The sequence below is a fragment of the Carcharhinus amblyrhynchos genome, chromosome 34 (genome assembly GCF_965287045.1).
Source record: "Carcharhinus amblyrhynchos chromosome 34, sCarAmb.v2.hapA, whole genome shotgun sequence".
Taxonomy (NCBI): Eukaryota; Metazoa; Chordata; class Chondrichthyes; order Carcharhiniformes; family Carcharhinidae; genus Carcharhinus; species Carcharhinus amblyrhynchos.
The window spans coordinates 14,513,212-14,529,621 of record NC_137357.1 but is presented as its reverse complement, the minus strand read 5'-3'; the positions used below and the strand labels follow the sequence as shown (position 1 = coordinate 14,529,621).

The 16,410-nt window shown below is 48.8% G+C and overlaps 1 protein-coding gene across 1 annotated transcript in view; it reads right to left on the bottom strand.

The window, feature by feature from the left end:
- Nucleotides 1-333: 333 nt before the first annotated feature.
- Nucleotides 334-16,410, bottom strand: part of LOC145361154 (GDNF family receptor alpha-2-like) — a 255,756-nt gene continuing 239,679 nt past the window's right edge. Inside the window, exons 8-9 of the mRNA XM_080216781.1 lie at nucleotides 2,955-3,008; nucleotides 334-977 (exon numbers count right to left, since the gene is read on the bottom strand). Of these exons, the coding sequence (XP_080072907.1) occupies nucleotides 819-977; nucleotides 2,955-3,008 (213 nt within the window). The 3' untranslated portion in view covers nucleotides 334-818. The remainder of the gene's footprint in view (nucleotides 978-2,954; nucleotides 3,009-16,410) is intronic.

Below are 16,410 nucleotides of genomic sequence, written 5' to 3'. Positions count from 1 at the left end.
CCTTGGTAGAGATATATTCGTGTTTATGTTGTTAAAATAATACACTATACAATGACGGTATAATTCCACAGACAGCTCGCAGAAGCATTGCAAGCTGGGCTGACATCTATTACTGCATGAGACACACTTCTAGAAAGTCCCGAAACAAAAGGGGAAACAATTTTTTTTTCACACGTAAACAGAACTCGTACACTCCCTTCGGTATAAATGATATTGAGTGTAGAAAAGAGTGGGAGTTTTAACACACCAGTACGTCTCCGCCACTGTGAGGACAGCAGGTGGGGATGGGGGGGTGGGGGGCGGTGGGGTGGGGGCGGTGGTGGTGGGGGGGGGCAGTGTAGGTGGGGGAAGGCGGGGGAATGCTGAAACGTACAGACAATAAAACAAGAGAAGTGGTTCAATACAACCGTTAATCACAGCAGCTGTGTGACCAAATTGGAATCCTGTCCTTGGGCCTTGACCGTCGAGAGAGGAGGTGTACGGTGATCCAATTCGGAAGGCTTTCTTTTTTGAAGCCTAACTGGTTACTCAAGTCCAATAAGCAGCCCGGCACTGAGGCTCCGGCCTATCAGCTAGGCTTGAAGAGGCAGTCGCGCTTTTTCAAGGAAGCAAGGCCCCAGCCTGTTCACAGCATGGTGTCCATGAGAAGCCTACACCTTGGGAACCAAGACTTGCGTTAACACATTTCTATCAAAGCAATCACCACTTTCCTTTGCCTTTTCTCCCTTAAAATTCAACCAATTATATTTGTATTATCTCCACAGGGGTGTCTTTTTTTTCAATTACGGAGGATGGATGTGGACATTCTTCAAGGGCTCCTATGATGTCAAGGTTGTTACAATGCAGCAGGAAATTGCGACCCATGCCACACTGGCATGGACGCGTGCAGCGAGTGAGCCCCCTTCCCTTGGATCTGTGTAGCTTGGGAATTTATCCAGGTCTTTCATCTTGTCCTTGTTCAGAGCAGGAACTTGTGTCTGAAAGGGAAACAGAGTGCCACTCACTCGTCGATCATCAAAAAAAAGCTGTGAGAAAGTATTCACATTTCCTCTCCGTTTTTAGCCACATTCTGCTGGCTGTTTGTCTCACGCTGGATTCCCATTCCCATTTTCAAATCCCTACCCCCGACCCCCGCCCTCCAACTGAACAACCCACCAAAGATACCTGGCGTTCCACCAGATTCTGACCTTGTCCCCGCCCCTGACTTCCATCGCTGCGCCACTGGCAGCTGTGCCTCTGCTCTGAAGGGCCCTCAGTTCTGAAAGCTCCACCCCCCCGAAACCTCTCCACCTGTCCCCCCTTCTTTCAGATCCACCTTAAAACCCCTGGACCCAGCTTTTGGTCACCTGGGCAACTGTCTCCTGAGGTCACTCACCGGCCGAATTTCGAATGGTGACGTTCTTTGGGACGTTTAAAGGTGCTATACGAATGCAGGTTGTTGCTGAATGGCCTGGGCCACAGTGTGGTGTGCAGCTGTTGAGGGTAGCATCTTCTCTCAGACCTGGCAGCTCAATATCACTTCAAACCCCAAATGACTTTCATTTGATCAATTGGGCCAGTGGGCTGACGAATGGCAGATGGAATTTAATTTACACAAATGCGAGGTGGTGCATTTTGGTAGATTGAGTAAGAAGTCTGACAACACCAGGTTTAAGTCCAACCCATTTATTTGATAGTAAACTCACAAGCTTTTGATGTTTCCCTCTTCTTCAGGTGAATGGAGAGTTCTGGCCTCAGTCACAGCATATAAAGTACAGACAGTTTCCAGATTACTGATTAGAATTCTATCAAATAAATCGGTTGGACTGAAACCTGGTGTTGTCAGACTTTTTGCTGTGTTTACCCCAGTCCAACGCCGGCATCTCCACATCATTTTGGTGGATTGAACCAGGGCAGGACTTACTCAGTTAATGGGAGGGCATTAGGGAGAGTTACAGAGCAAAGAGATCAAGGGGTACATGCTCATAGCTCCTGGAAAGTGGAGTCACAGGTGGACAGAGTGGTGAAGAAGGCATTCAGCATGCTTGGTTTCATTGGTCAGAACACTGAATACAGGAGTTGGGACGTCTTGTTGAAGTTGTACATGACATTGGTAAGGCCACACTTGGAATACTGTGTACAGTTCTGGTCACCCTATTATAAAAAGGATATTATTAAGAGTGCAGAAGAGATTTACTAGGATGTTACTGGGACTTGATGGTTTCAGTTAGAAGGAGAGGCTGGATAGACTGAGACATATTTCTCTGGAGCGTAGGAGGCTGAGGGATGATCTTATAGAGGTCTATAAAATAATGAGGGGCACAGATCAGCTATATAGTAAATACCTTATCCCAAAGGTAGGGGGCATAGGTTTAAGGTGAGAGGGGAGAGATACAAAAGGGTCCAGAGGGGCAATTTTTTCACACAGAGGGTGGTGAGTGTCTGGAACAAGCTGCCAGAGGTAATAGTGGAGGTGAGTAGAATTCTGTCTTTGAAAAAGCATTTAGGCAGTTACATTATAAGATGGGTACAGAGGGATACGGGCTAAATGTGGGCAATTGGGATGAGCCGAGGGGTTTAAAAAAGGGCAGCATGGGCAAGTTGGGCCAAAGGGCCTGTTTCTCTGCTGTAAACCTCTATGGCTCACTGCTGCCTCACAGTGCCAGGGACCCGGGTTCAATTCCTGTTGGGTCACTGTCTGTGTGGAGTCTGCACATTCTCCCCATGTCTGTGAGGGTTTCCTCCGGATCCAAGTTGGGCTGAAGGGCCCGTTTCCATGCTGTAAACCTCCATGACCGGCTTTGCTTTGGTTTAAATGCTGGAAAGTGGCTCCCAGGCCGAAGGCCATTCACTTGAGGTGGAAACAGGGGAGCTGTGCTCATCAAGGACTCCTCCAGACCCAAACAATCTCACTACACTTCCCTGCTGGGTATGAATGTGACTGGTGTGAAACTCCCATCAAAAATGAAATGTACCTCAGGGAGACAGAGACTTTGTTCTTTGGAAGTGTTGAACTTTGGTGCGTGTTCCTGCAACAAGAAGACAAGGTCATCATTAATTTATCTATCGTACATACCCATAAATACAAAGGCAGCTTACCATTGGCCACCTGTGGGATCTTACCTACCCACAAAAGTCAATGGCTATTTGCGATGCTCACCAGCGGGAGACCCCACTCGCCAATGGTGTTATGTACGTTACTGCATGTGACAATAATAAATCAAATCAAAATTGTCCTCTCTTTCAGTTATCAGTTCCAAGTTCACAAGATCAGAAGGAATGGGAACTGGAGTTGGCCATTTGGCCAATCGAACCTGTTCTGCCATTCAATAAGATAGTTCCTTTTTAAAATGTTGCTCCGCTCTTAAAGTTACAAAGCCAATTCTCAGCGTTCTCTGAGCTTAGGGGTTTAAAAAAAAAGGGCAGCATGGACAAGTTGGGCCGAAGGGCCTATTTCCTTGCTGTAAACCTCTATGGCTCACTGCTGCCTCACAGCGCCAAGGACCCGGGTTCAATTCCTGTTGGGTCACTGTCTGTGTGGAGTCTGCACATTCTCCCCATGTCTGTGTGGGCAGACCCTTCATCCATCTCCTTGCTCGCTCCAGAAACCAAATTCCAATTGAATCCAATTCTGCATCCCCACAAGAGAGACAAATGAGGTCCCAGCTGACAAGAAAAGGCACTGGACTCCATCTCAGCCAAAAGAATCGCAGAATCCCTACAGTGCAGCAGGAGGCCATTCAGCCCATCGAGTCTGCACCGACCACAATCCTACCCAGGCCCTATCCCCATACTTACCCTGCTAATCCCACTGACACTGGGGTCAATTTAGCAATGGCCATTCCACCTAAGCTGCACATCTTTGAAGTGTGGGAGCACAGGAAGGAAACCCACACAGACATGGGGAGAATGTGCAAACTCCACACAGACAGAGACCCAAGCCAGGAATCGAATCCAGGTACCTGGCAGCTGTGCTAACCACTCTGTGCCACCGTGCTGCCCAAATAAGATCATGGCTTATCTGATTGTGACCTTTTGATTTGATTTATTATTGTCACATGCATGAACATACAGTGACAAGTATTGTTTCTTGCACACTATACAGACAAAGCAGGCCATTCACAGAGAAGGAAAGGAGAGAGTGCAGAATGTCCGTGTTACAGTCATAGCTCGGGTGTCGAGAAAGACCAACTTACTTGGGTCAATTTAGCATGGCCAATCAACCTAACTGGGGGAGGGAACTGGAGCATCCTGAACTCCACTTTCCTGTCTGACCTCCCCCTACCCCGCCACCACCGCCAACCCATAACCCTCGGCTCACTCGTTGGTCAACATCTGTCGAACCCAGCCTTAAATATCTTCAGTGACCCAGTGGCTGCTGTCTGACCCTCATTCCAAACAACAATAATCCTACCTGCGGCGGAACAACAGGGGTCTCGAACAACTGCAAGCAGCGGCTTGGGTCTGTTCAGCTTGCTTCCTTTGTGAAGACCAAACCCCACTCTGACATGCGAAAAGCTGTTCAAATCCTAAAAGAAATGACCGACCTTGGATGCAAAGCGGTGGGGCGGGGAGGAGGGAAGGGGACGAGTTTAAGAAAAACTGGCGATAAGGTGGCAGAACTGGCTTTTGATATGTAAATGAAGCGAGTTTCTCAAGTAGGTCAGCATGTTCGTTAAGCTTCTGCTTTCCTTTGTGTAAGCACCACATTCACAAAGAAAAGCTCATCAATCTTTGTCTGACTACCAGTAGTCTCCAGGGCAAATTAATGAATTCAGACACCGCTTTGTCTGAATTCGCAGGCATGTATTATCATGTTTTTCCTATCAGCAGTGGCTCACTGGGTAATGCTCACGCTTTTCAGCCAGAAAGGTTGCCGTTTCAATTTCCACTGCGGAAACTTAAGCCCAGAATCTCGGCTAGCACAGCAGGACTGAGGGAGTGCAGCACTATCAGCGGTGCTGTCCTTCGAGTGAGATGGGATCATAGAGGTTTACAGCATGGAAACAGGCCCTTCGGCCCAACTTGTCATTGCCACCCTTCTTTCTTTAAACCCCGAAGCTAATCCCAATTGCCCGCATTTGGCTCATATCCCTCTCTACCCATCGTACCTATGTAACTGCCTAAATGCTTTTTGAAAGACAAAATTGTACCCACCTCTACTACTACCTCTGGCAGATTGTTCCAGACACTCACCACCCTCTGTGTGTAAAAATTGCTCCTCTGGACGCTATTGTATCTCTCCCCTCTCACCTTCAACCTACGCCCTCTAGTTTTAGACTCCCCTATCTTTGGGAAAGATATTGACTATCAAGCTGATCAACGCCCCTCATCATTTTATAGATCTCTATAAGATCACCCCTCAGCCTCCTACACTCCAGAGAAAAAAGCCCCAGTCTATCCAGTCTCTCCTTATAACTCAAGCCATCAAGTCCCGGTAGCATCCTCGTAAATCTTTTCTGCGCTCTCTCTAGTGAAACAGAGAGACTAAACTGATGACCTGTTTAGTCCCTGAAGTGGACACAAGACATCACAATTTGTGTATGGGAAAATGGATGTTGTCTGGCCCAATATTTATCTCTCACTCATTTGATTTGATTTATTATTGTCACATGTATTAACATACAGTGAAAATTATTGTTTTTTATGCTATACAGACAAAAATGTACCGTTCAGAGAAAAGGAAGCAAAAGAGTGCAGAATATAGTGTTACAGTCATAGCTCGGGTGTAGAGAAAGATCAATTAATACAAGGTAAGTCCATTCAAAAGTCTGACAGCAGCAGGGAAGAAGCTGTTCTTCAGTTGGTTGGTGCGTGACCTCAGACTTTTGTATCTTTTTCCCAAAGGTGGAAGAGAGAATGTGTATCAGCAGAAGCAAATGACATGAGCATTGTCTCCGTGCAAGTTTGTGGGAGATTGCCATGCATAAATTGGCAGATGTGTTTCCTACGTTGCAAGAGTGTTAGTCTTCAAATAATACTTCGTTGCCAGTGAAACCCAAAGAGAAAATGCTGGAAGATCTCAGCAGATCTGGCAACATCTGTAAGGAGAGAAAACAGCTGACGTTTCGAGTCTTTGTCAAAGATAGAAAATTGCCACTGAAGTGCTTTTTTGATGTTGTAATGTCATGATAACTGATGTGGAAATGCAAGTATTTGTTTTGCTTTTCAGTGGTAACTTGGTCGCGTGACCAGCGTACGTCGAGTCCAGCACATTTGGTCCTCGCCTTTAGTGTGACTTATAGAGTTTAACAGGTTTACAGCATGGAAACAAGTCCTTCGGCCCAACTTGTCCATGCCACCCCCTTTTTTAACCCGAAGCTAGTCCCAGTTGTCCGCATTTGGCCCATACCCCTCTATACCCATCTTACTCATGTGACTGTCTAAACGCTTTTTAAAAGACAAAATTGGACCTGCCTCTACAACTACCTCTGGCAGCTTGTTCCAGACACTCACCATCCTCTGTGTGTGAAAAAATTCCCCTCTTTTGTATCTCTCCCCTCTCACCTTTACCCTCCGCCCTCTAGTTTTAGACTCCTCTACCTTTGGGGAAAGATATTGACTATCTAGTCGATCTATGCCCCATGGGATAGTATGAGGAAGGTTTATGGACTGGTTGCTTATCTCTGCTTTGTTTTTTTTTAAGGTCACTTCCATTAAATTCCTGAACTAGCTGACAGACAGCATTGTCAATATCTGTCAACAAAAGGCCAAGTGTCATCCAGATTTGCAATGTCAGCTCTGTTCTCTCTCCACAGACGCTGTCAGACCTGCCAAGATTTTCCGGCATTTTCTCCTTTTGTTTCATAAGAACATAAGAAATAGGAGCAGGAGTAGGCCATCTAGCCCTTCGAGCCTGCCCCACCATTCAATAAGATCATGGCTGATCTGTCGTGGCTCAGTTCCACTTTCCCGCCCTCTCCCCATAACCCTTAATTCCCCTGTCTGTCAGAAACCTATCTACCCGTGACTTAAATATATTTAGCGAGGTAGCCTCCACCACTTCAACGGGCAGAGAATTCCAGAGATTCACCACCCTTTGAGTGAAGAAGTTCCTCCTCAACTCTGTTCTAAACTGCACCCCACTTATCTTGAGGCTGTGCGCTCTAGTCCTGCTAAGCAGGAAGAACCTCTTTACCGCAACCCTATCCATCTCCTTCATTATCTTATACATCTCTCTAAAATCTCCCCCCCATCCTTCTAAATTTCAACGAGTACAGACCCAGTCTATTTAGTCTCTCTTCATAGGCCAACCCCGTCATCTCCAGTAACAGCCTAGTGAACCTCCTCTGCACTCCCTCCAAGGCCAATATATCCTTCCGCAAGTGCGGCGACCAAAACTGCACACAGTACTCCAGCTGCGGCCTCACCAGTGCCCTGTACAGTTGCAGCAAGACCTCCCTGCTTTTATATTCAATCCCCCTCGCTATCAAGGCCAGCATCCCATTCGCCTTCTTGATCACCTGCTGCACCTGCAAACTGGGTTTTTGCGACTCGTGCACAAGGACCCCCAGGTCCCAGTATCACCAGTACCAGTTCAGACTCCAGCATCGACAGTAACTTGTGTTTGTCCATCGATGACCAGTTGTCTCCCCGCTACGCCTGATCTGATTGATCCAGGCTTCACCGACTAAGTCTGGACAAACTGGTTGTCTGACACAAAACATAGACAGACATTCCCCAATGAGATGTCAGCTTTTATGCATTTGGCAACCATCTGGTGAGCTTTCTCTACATCACTAATCCATTACACAAACCAGCCTCCCATCCATCTGCTGGCAAATCAGCCAGCATAATTAAGGACCTCACAAACCCCGGACATTATCTCTTCCTTTGGGAAAAAGGTACAAAAGTCTGAGGTCACGTACCAACAATTCAAGAGCAGCTTCTTCCCTGCTGCTGTCAGAGTTTTGAATGGACTTACCTTGCATTAAGTTGATCTTTCTCTTTATGACTCCATTCTGTGTAACACTCCATTCTGCACTCTCTCCTTTCTTTCTCTATGAACGGTATGTTTTTGTCTGGATAGCGCGCAAGAAACAATTCTTTTCACTGTGTGTTAATACATGTGATAATAATAAATCAAATCAAACCAAATTAGTCCCTCCATCACCAGCGCTCAGTCACAGCAGTGTGTACGATCTACAAGATGCACTGCAGCAATTTGCCAAAGATCCTCAGACAGCACCTTCCAAACCCACAACCACTTCCATCTAGAAGGACAAGGGCAGCAGATGTATAGGAACACCACTACCTGCAAGTTCCCCTCCAAGCCACTCACCATCCTGACTTGGAAGTATGTCGGCCGTTCCTTCGCAGCCGTTGGGTCAAAATCCTGGAATTCCCTCCCTAACGGCATTGTGGGTCAACCCACAGAACACAGACTGCAGCGATTCGAGAAGGAAGCTCACCCCCACCTTCTCAAGGGGCAACTAGGGATGGGCAATAAATGTTGGATGTCTTTAAGACAGAGATGGATAGGTTCTTGATTAATAAGTGGATCAGGGGTTATGGAGAAAAAGCAGGAGAAGCTCTCGGTCATCTCTCGAAAAGAGACGCTTCTTTGGCTCCAGAGTGGATAAACTTCTCTGTTGGGGAGGCGTGAATGAAGATGTTTAGTCAGAACAGATCAGATGTTTATCGTTGTGCAGAGGGCTGTGCTTGCATCTTTTTTTGATTGCATCTCTGTGGGCTGTCTTGATGTAATCAAGTTACTGTGAATAAAAAGACGTTCCTGTTGCCACACAGTGGTGGGTTAACAGACCGTGAAGGAGGTCGCAATCAACGGGAAGGAATGTCACAATTCAGATTCACTCTGAAAACAGGGGGCAAGTTCAAAGATGTGCAAAAGACATGATCCACTGCGGCTAAAACATGATTGCGAGTACATCCCATTTTGGCTGCAAATTTGGGGTCAAAAACATGATGTGCAACTTGGTTCTCACACTGAGCCATCTATCTTCATCCCTGCTCATTCACTCAGCCGACCACAATCCGAGCACAATTGTATTCAGCTAAATCCAGCGTCTGGCAAGGTCTAAAGCACTATTTCCAATTCTAATTGCCAACCCGCGCCACAGCTCGTAATGCTTGGAACAGGTTGTTAGTCATAGAATTCTTACAGTGTAGAAGGAGGCCATTCAGCCCATTGAGTCTGCACCAACTCTCAAACAGAGTTTCAGATCCAACCCCGATCCCTATCACCCCACATATATTTACCCCACTCATCACCCCCATATCTTAGGACACTGAGGGACAAGTTAGCATGATCGGTGCAGCTAACCTGCACATCTTTGAAATGTGGGGGGAAACTGGAGCACCCGGAGGATACCCACGCAGACACGGAGAGAATGTACAAATTCCAGACTGACAGTCAGCCAAGGCCAGAATCCCTGACGCTGTGAGGCAGCAGTGCTAACCGCCACGCCGCCCCAGTCTCTCACCAGGGGCTTTTTGCTTGAGGGGTTCCACTCCACATCAAACATGGCTGACCAGGAGTCCCTCCTGTTCTTACCTCCTGTTCGGAGGATTTTCAGGTTGACACGCGAGGTGTTTGACCGCGTTATGAGCGCACCTTCTTTGGCCATCAAGTCCGGCAGTGGGATTCATACCCGAAGACTGTGACTCATTGGCTGTGCGGTTTCACGGTTGCACAGTGGTTCGCACCACTGCCTCACAGCTACAGGGGCCTGAGTTCGATTCCCGGCTCGGGACACTGTCTGTGTGGAGTTTGCACGTTCTCCCCGTGTCTGCGTGGGTTTCCTCCAGGTGCTCCAGTTTCCTCCCGCAGTCTGAAAAGACGTGCTGGTTAGGGTGCATTGACCCAAACAGGCGCCAGAGTGTGGCAACGAGGGGAATTTCACAGTATCTTCATTGCAGTGTTAATGTCAGCCTTGTGACGACCAAACGAATAAACAAAACAACCTTACCCACTGCGCGACAAACCTCTTCCTCGAGCACAGTTTTAATCACCGTGTTTAAGAAAGAATATACTGGCATTGGAGGCCATTCAGGTTCACTCCACTGGAACCTGTGATGAGATGTTTGTCCTCGATGTGAATGAGAGGCTGGGTGCTGTTTCAGAAGAATGAGTGGTGATCTCATTGAAACACTCAAGGCGATGCAAGGGCGGAAGAGAGAAGTCTCAGAGGTTACTTCCGCTGGTCGGGGAATAAAAAAACCCAGGGGGTGGGGGTATTGGGTGGCAGCAGCATGGTCACAAGACAAGGGGCCGATCATTTCGAATCAAAACGAGGAGCAACTTCTTCACTCCAAGCGGTTGTGGACCTTTGGAATTCCACTGCTGAGTGAGGTTGTCCCATTTTCGATCCTTCAGGGAGTCAGGGGATTGTGGAGCAGGAGGGAAAGTGGCAAATGAAGCACAGATTGACATCATCAAACAGAATGGCAGAGCCACAGAGGGAGCCTAGTTACAAAGAAGAAAGAAAATTCCAGCACAGGAACAGGCCCTTCGGCCCTCCAAGCCTACAGTGACCATGCTGCCCGACTTAACTAAAAACGCCCCCACCCTTCCTGGGATCATATCCCTCTATTCCCATCCTATTCATGTATTTGTCCAGATGCTTCTTAAAACTCGCTATCATATCGACTTCCACGACCTCCCCTGACAGCGAGTTCCAGGCACCCACCACCCTCTGTGTAAAAGATCTGCCTCGTACATCGCGTCCCTCGCACCTTAAACCTGTGCACCCTGAGGAAAAGCTTCTGACTATCCGCTCTGTCCATGCCCCTCATAATCTTGTAGATTTCTACCAGGTTGCCCCTCAACCTCCGTCGTTCCAGTGAGAACAAACCAAGTTTCTCCAACCTCTCCTCACAGCTAATGCCCTCCATACCAGGCAACTTCCTGATAAGTCTTTTCTGTCCCCTCTCCAAAGCCTCCACATGCTTCTGGTCGTGTGGTGACCACTACATTCCAAGTGCGTGAGCTTTAGTCCTCAGGATGGCATCGTAAACAGTGCAGCGCCTCCTCGGTACTGTATGGGGTGTCAGCCTGGGTTAGGTTGGCGGAATATCCAAGTTTCTGACACAAGAGGTGAGGGTGCAGCACCGCTAGTTCCACTTACATTCACGCAGTGTCCCGATGCCCAGAATTTCGAAATAGACCTTCTTTTGGTGTTGAACACAGAAACATGCATCTATATGTATTTGAGAAAAATATACAACTGGCGCCGAAGGGTTGTGTCGTGTTCAACGAGTTGCCAGTCTAATCCCCCAGTGGATCTGAAACTGCCAAGGGTCGGAGATGGGTGTCGGTAACTGGAACAAAGTATTCATTGCCTGTTAGAAGAGGCACTTTGCGCAGTCCCACTCATGAGATATTTCAGCTCTGGAGTGAGTTATGGGATGCACAATTCTCCGACTAGTGTTATTAATAATCTTCCCTCACATGACATGGTGATTTGACAGCCTGGTCAAGTGTACCAGCAGCACACATTAAAAGCATTCCACCGCTGATCTCCTTTTTCTTGCAAATAAATGATGTGTTGAGCAAAAAAATATATATATCCTCGTCAGGATCTCATCGTCTCGCTCACCAGCCTCGTTCATCAAGTGTCTCGCAGCCTCACTCTCAGCTCGAGTCACTGGTTGGTGAAATTAGTGTGGAATCAACAACTTGTCACCATCTGCTCAAAGTTCTTTGCTCCTTCCGTTCACCTCCCTTCTCTCTCCAATTATTGGCTGTTCTCTTAAAATTAGCATCTCATGTTCAAATCCCTCCAAGGCCTTGTCGCTCCCAAGCTCCCTCGCGATCTCTGTCACCTCCTCAACCCTCCAAGACCTCGCGCACCCCCGATCCTCAGAGGGCTGGCCTTCGTTGCTCCATCGCTGGCTGACATGCCTACAGCTGCCTGGGAGCTCGAGTAACCAGCAATTCCCTCGCGTAAAGGACCGGCACCCTCTCCAAATCTCTCGCTCTCCCCTGTTAAACCATCAACCCTCCTTCAACAGCTCCTTCCAAACCAAGTACCACTGCACCCATAAGGATATAAGAACGTAAGAACGAGGAGCAGGAGTCGGCCATCTGGCCCCCTGAGCCTGCTCTGCCATTCAATAAGATCATGGCTGATCTTTTCATGGACTCAGCTCCACTTACCCGCCCGCTCACCTTAACCCTTAATTCCTTTACTGTTCAAAAATGTATCTATCCTTGCCTTAAAAACATTCAATGAGGGAGCCTCAACTGCTTCACTGGGCAGGGAATTCCAGAGATTCACAACCCGTTGTGTGAAGAAGTTCCTCCTCAACTCAGTTCTAAATTTGCTTCCCCCTATTTTGAGGCCATGCCCCCAAGTTCTAGTTTCACCTGCCAGTGGAAACAACTTCCCTGCTTCTATCTTATCTGTTCCCTTTATAATCTTATATGTTTCTATCAGATCTCCCCTCATTCTTCTGAATTTCAATGAGTATAGCCTCAGTCTACTCAGTCTCTCCTCATAAGCCAACCCTCTCAACTCTGGAATCAACCGAGTGAATCTCCTCTGCACCCCCTCCAGTGCCAGTATATCCTTTCTCAACTAAGGGGCAGTACTGTCGACACAGGGGAACCAACACATGTAACTTCCCCTCCGATCCACTCACCATCCTGACTTTGAAATATATCGAAAGCTGCTTCACTTTCACTGTCACTGGGTCACAATCCTAGAACTCCCCCCCGCACCCACCCCCACCACCCCACAACAGCACTGTGGGTGTACCTACACCACAGGGGCTGCAACAGTTCAAGAAGGCAACTTGAGACTATTTCCTCAGGTGGATGTAGCTGTTACTCGGGGGCATAACTATAAGGTTCATGGTGGGAGATATAGAAGAGATATCCGAGGTAGATTCTTCACTCAGAGAGTGGTTGGGGTGTGGAATGCACTGCCTGCTGTGATAGTGCAGTCGGACACTTTAGGAACTTTCAAGCAGTTATTGGATAGACACATGGAGCACACCAGAATGATAGGGAGTGGGATAGCCGGATCTTGGTTTCGGACAAAGCTCAGCACAATATTGAGGGTCGAAAGGCCTGTACTGTGCTGTACTGTTCTATGTTCACCACCACCTGAGCAATGAGGGATGGGCTGAGTGAGTGACATCCGTGAACAAGTTCAATGAGAGATGCCCCGTAAGACTGACCAAGCTGCTGGGTTATCTCTTTCCAAAATTTCACATGCACCCCCGGGTCAAACATTTTTCTCGTCACAACCCGCATGGAAGATTGTACGACATTAACGCTGCTTCATAAATGCAACTTTAAGTCACATTCTTTGGTGGGTTTTGGAATCACTAAATGGGAATAAATCTCTCAAAACGGCCAGCTTTCTGAATACGTTCACCTGTATCTGATTCAATGAGTGATTAAAGATGTGCAGATTTGCCAAATGGTTTGGCCGAGGACAGATCTGTATTTGAGAATTATTTTGCTACATTCCCTCTGGCGATATGAATCAGAATTGTTCTTTGACTGGAATGTGTAAAAGCCAATGTCATTGCTGCGGTTCCAGCTCTGATGTAGTTGAAAATCTCCTATTTATAGAACCAGCTCACAGATCAGTTACCCACTACTGCGTCACTGAGAGGACCACGGTTTCCAGCTGTGCAAAGGGAGAAATAGTCAGCCTTGACCAACCATTCTCACTTCCACTGACACCATGGTAAGATTCACATTGGTATCAATCAATCCGTGAATGGTTGAGTCATCAGCCAGATTGTTGGACAGACCCAACCAGATCTCCTCTGTGTTCACCAGGATCAGGAGATCTGTCCAATGGGTCAGTGCTGAGGGAGTGCCGCACTGTCAGAGGGTCAGTGCTGAGGGAGTGCCGCACCGTCAGAGGGTCAGTGCTGAGGGAGTGCCGCACCGCCAGAGGGTCAGTGCTGAGGGAGTGCCGCACCGTCAGAGGGTCAGTGCTGAGGGAGTGCCGCACCGTCAGAGGGTCAGTGCTGAGGGAGCGCCGCACTGTCAGAGGGTCAGTACTGAGGGAGTGCCGCACTGTCAGAGGGTCAGTGCTGAGGGAGTGCCGCACTGTCAGAGGGTCAGTGCTGAGGGAGTGCTGCACTGTCAGAGGGTCAGTGCTGAGGGAGTGCTGCACTGTCAGAGGGTCAGTGCTGAGGAAGTGCCGCACTGTCAGAGGGTCAGTGCTGAGGGAGTGCCACACTGTCAGAGGGTCAGTACTGAGGGAGTGCTGCACTGTCAGAGAAATGTTTGTGTCAACACCCTGAACCCCCCAGTCTGATTACCCACAGTAACCCCACTGAACCCCCAGCCTGATTACCCACAGTAACCCCGCTGAACCTCCAGTAACCCCCCTGAACCCCCAGTCTGACCCACAGTAACCGCACTGAACCCCCAGTCTGTGACCCACAGTAACCCCCCGAACCTCCAGTCTGACTACCCACAGTAACCCCCCTGAACCCCCAGTCTGTGACCCACAGTAACCCCCCTGAACCCCCAGTCTGTGACCCACAGTAACTCCCCCGAACCCCCAGTCTGTGACCCACAGTAACCCCCCGAACCTCCATTCTGACTACCCACAGTAACCCCCCTGAACCCCCAGTCTGTGACCCACAGTAACCCCCCCGAACCCCCAGTCTGTGACCCACAGTAACCCCCCTGAACCCCCAGTCTGTGACCCACAGTAACTCCCCCGAACCCCCAGTCTGTGACCCACAGTAACTCTCCCGAACCCCCAGTCTGTGACCCACAGTAACCCCCCCCAAACCCCCAGTCTGTGACCCACAGTAACACCCTGAACCCCCAGTCCGATCACCCACAGTAACCCCCCGAACCCCCAATCTGTGACCCACAGTAACCACCCCGAACCCCCAGTCTGTGACCCACAGTAACACCCTGAACCCCCAGTCTGTGACCCACAGTAACCACCCTGAACCCCCAGTCTGTGACCCACAGTAACACCCTGAACCCCCAATCTGATTACCCACAGTAACCCCCCTGAACCTGCAGTCTGTGATCCAGAGTAACACTCTGAATCCACAGACTGATTACCCACAGTAACCCCCCTGAACCTGCAGTCTGTGATCCAGAGTAACACTCTGAATCCCCAGACTGATTACCCACAGTAACCACCCGGAACCCCCACTCTGTGACTCACAGTAACCACCCTGAACCCCCAGTAACACCCTGAACCCCCAATCTGATTACCCACTGTAACCCCCCTGAACCCCAAGTAACCCCCTGAACCCCGAGTCTGAACACCCACAGGAACCACCCTGAACCCCAAGTCTGTGACCCACAATAACCACCCTGAACCCCCAGTCTGTGACCCACAATAACCATCCTGAACCCCCAGTCTGATTACCCACAGTAACACCCTGAACCCCCAGACTGAACACCCACCGTAACCACCCTGAACCCCCAGTCTGTGACCCACAATAACCACCCTGAACCCCCAGTCTGTGACCCACAGTAACCACCCTGAACCCCCAGTCTGAACACCCACAGTAACCACCCTGAACCCCCAGTCTGGTGACACGGTGGTTAGCACTGCTGCCTCAGAAAGCTGGGGACCCAGGTTCGATTCCCGGCTTGGGGTCACTGTCTGTGCGGAGTCCACACATTGTCCCCGTGTCTGCGTGGGTTTCCTTCTGGTGCTCCAGTCCAAAGATTTGTGGCTTCGGCTGATTGGCGATGCTAAATTAACCCTTGTATCAGGGAAGTTAACAGCGTAAATATGAAGGGTTATGGGTATAGGGCCTGGCTGGGGCTGTGCTGAAGGCTTGATGGGCTGTGTGGCCTCCTTCTGCACTGTAGGGATTCTATGATGAAAAGAGGGCAGGACCTGCACTGTGCCTGGCAGTGCACCTACTGAGGGGCCACTCACAACCTGTGTCCTGGAGCTGTCCAGCTCCATCTGATGCATGTCCTTCAGGTGTCGCCTCTCTGTCGCAAGTGAATCTTAAAAATAGAAATCTTTCCAAAAGAGAAAAGCTTTTCCCTGACCTTGTATTGCGCTGCCTTCCCAGTGAAGTGTGTGTGACAGACAGCTGGCCCCAGGTTCTGCTGCACCAGCAGACTGGACTCAGAACATCCTACTCTGGGCAAGGGTGCTACCTGAATGCAAATTCATTGTTGTTGTTTTGTCTGGTAGAGTATTAAATCTTCCTGAACACAACTGATTGGAATTGCCCACACTGCAATGTAGTGGGTGTTCATTATTTCATAGACCTCTTATAGAGGTCTATGAAATAATGAGGGGCACAGATCAGCTGGATGGTCAATATCTTTTCCCAAAGGTAGGGGAGTCTAAAACTAGAGGGCCGAGGTTTAAGGTGAGAGGGGAGAGATACAAAAGTGTCCAGAAGGGCAATTTTTTCACACAGAGGGTGGTGAGTGTCTGGAACAAGCTGCCAGAGGTAGTAGTCGGGTCCAAATTTGTCTTTTAAAAAGCATTTCGACAGTTACGT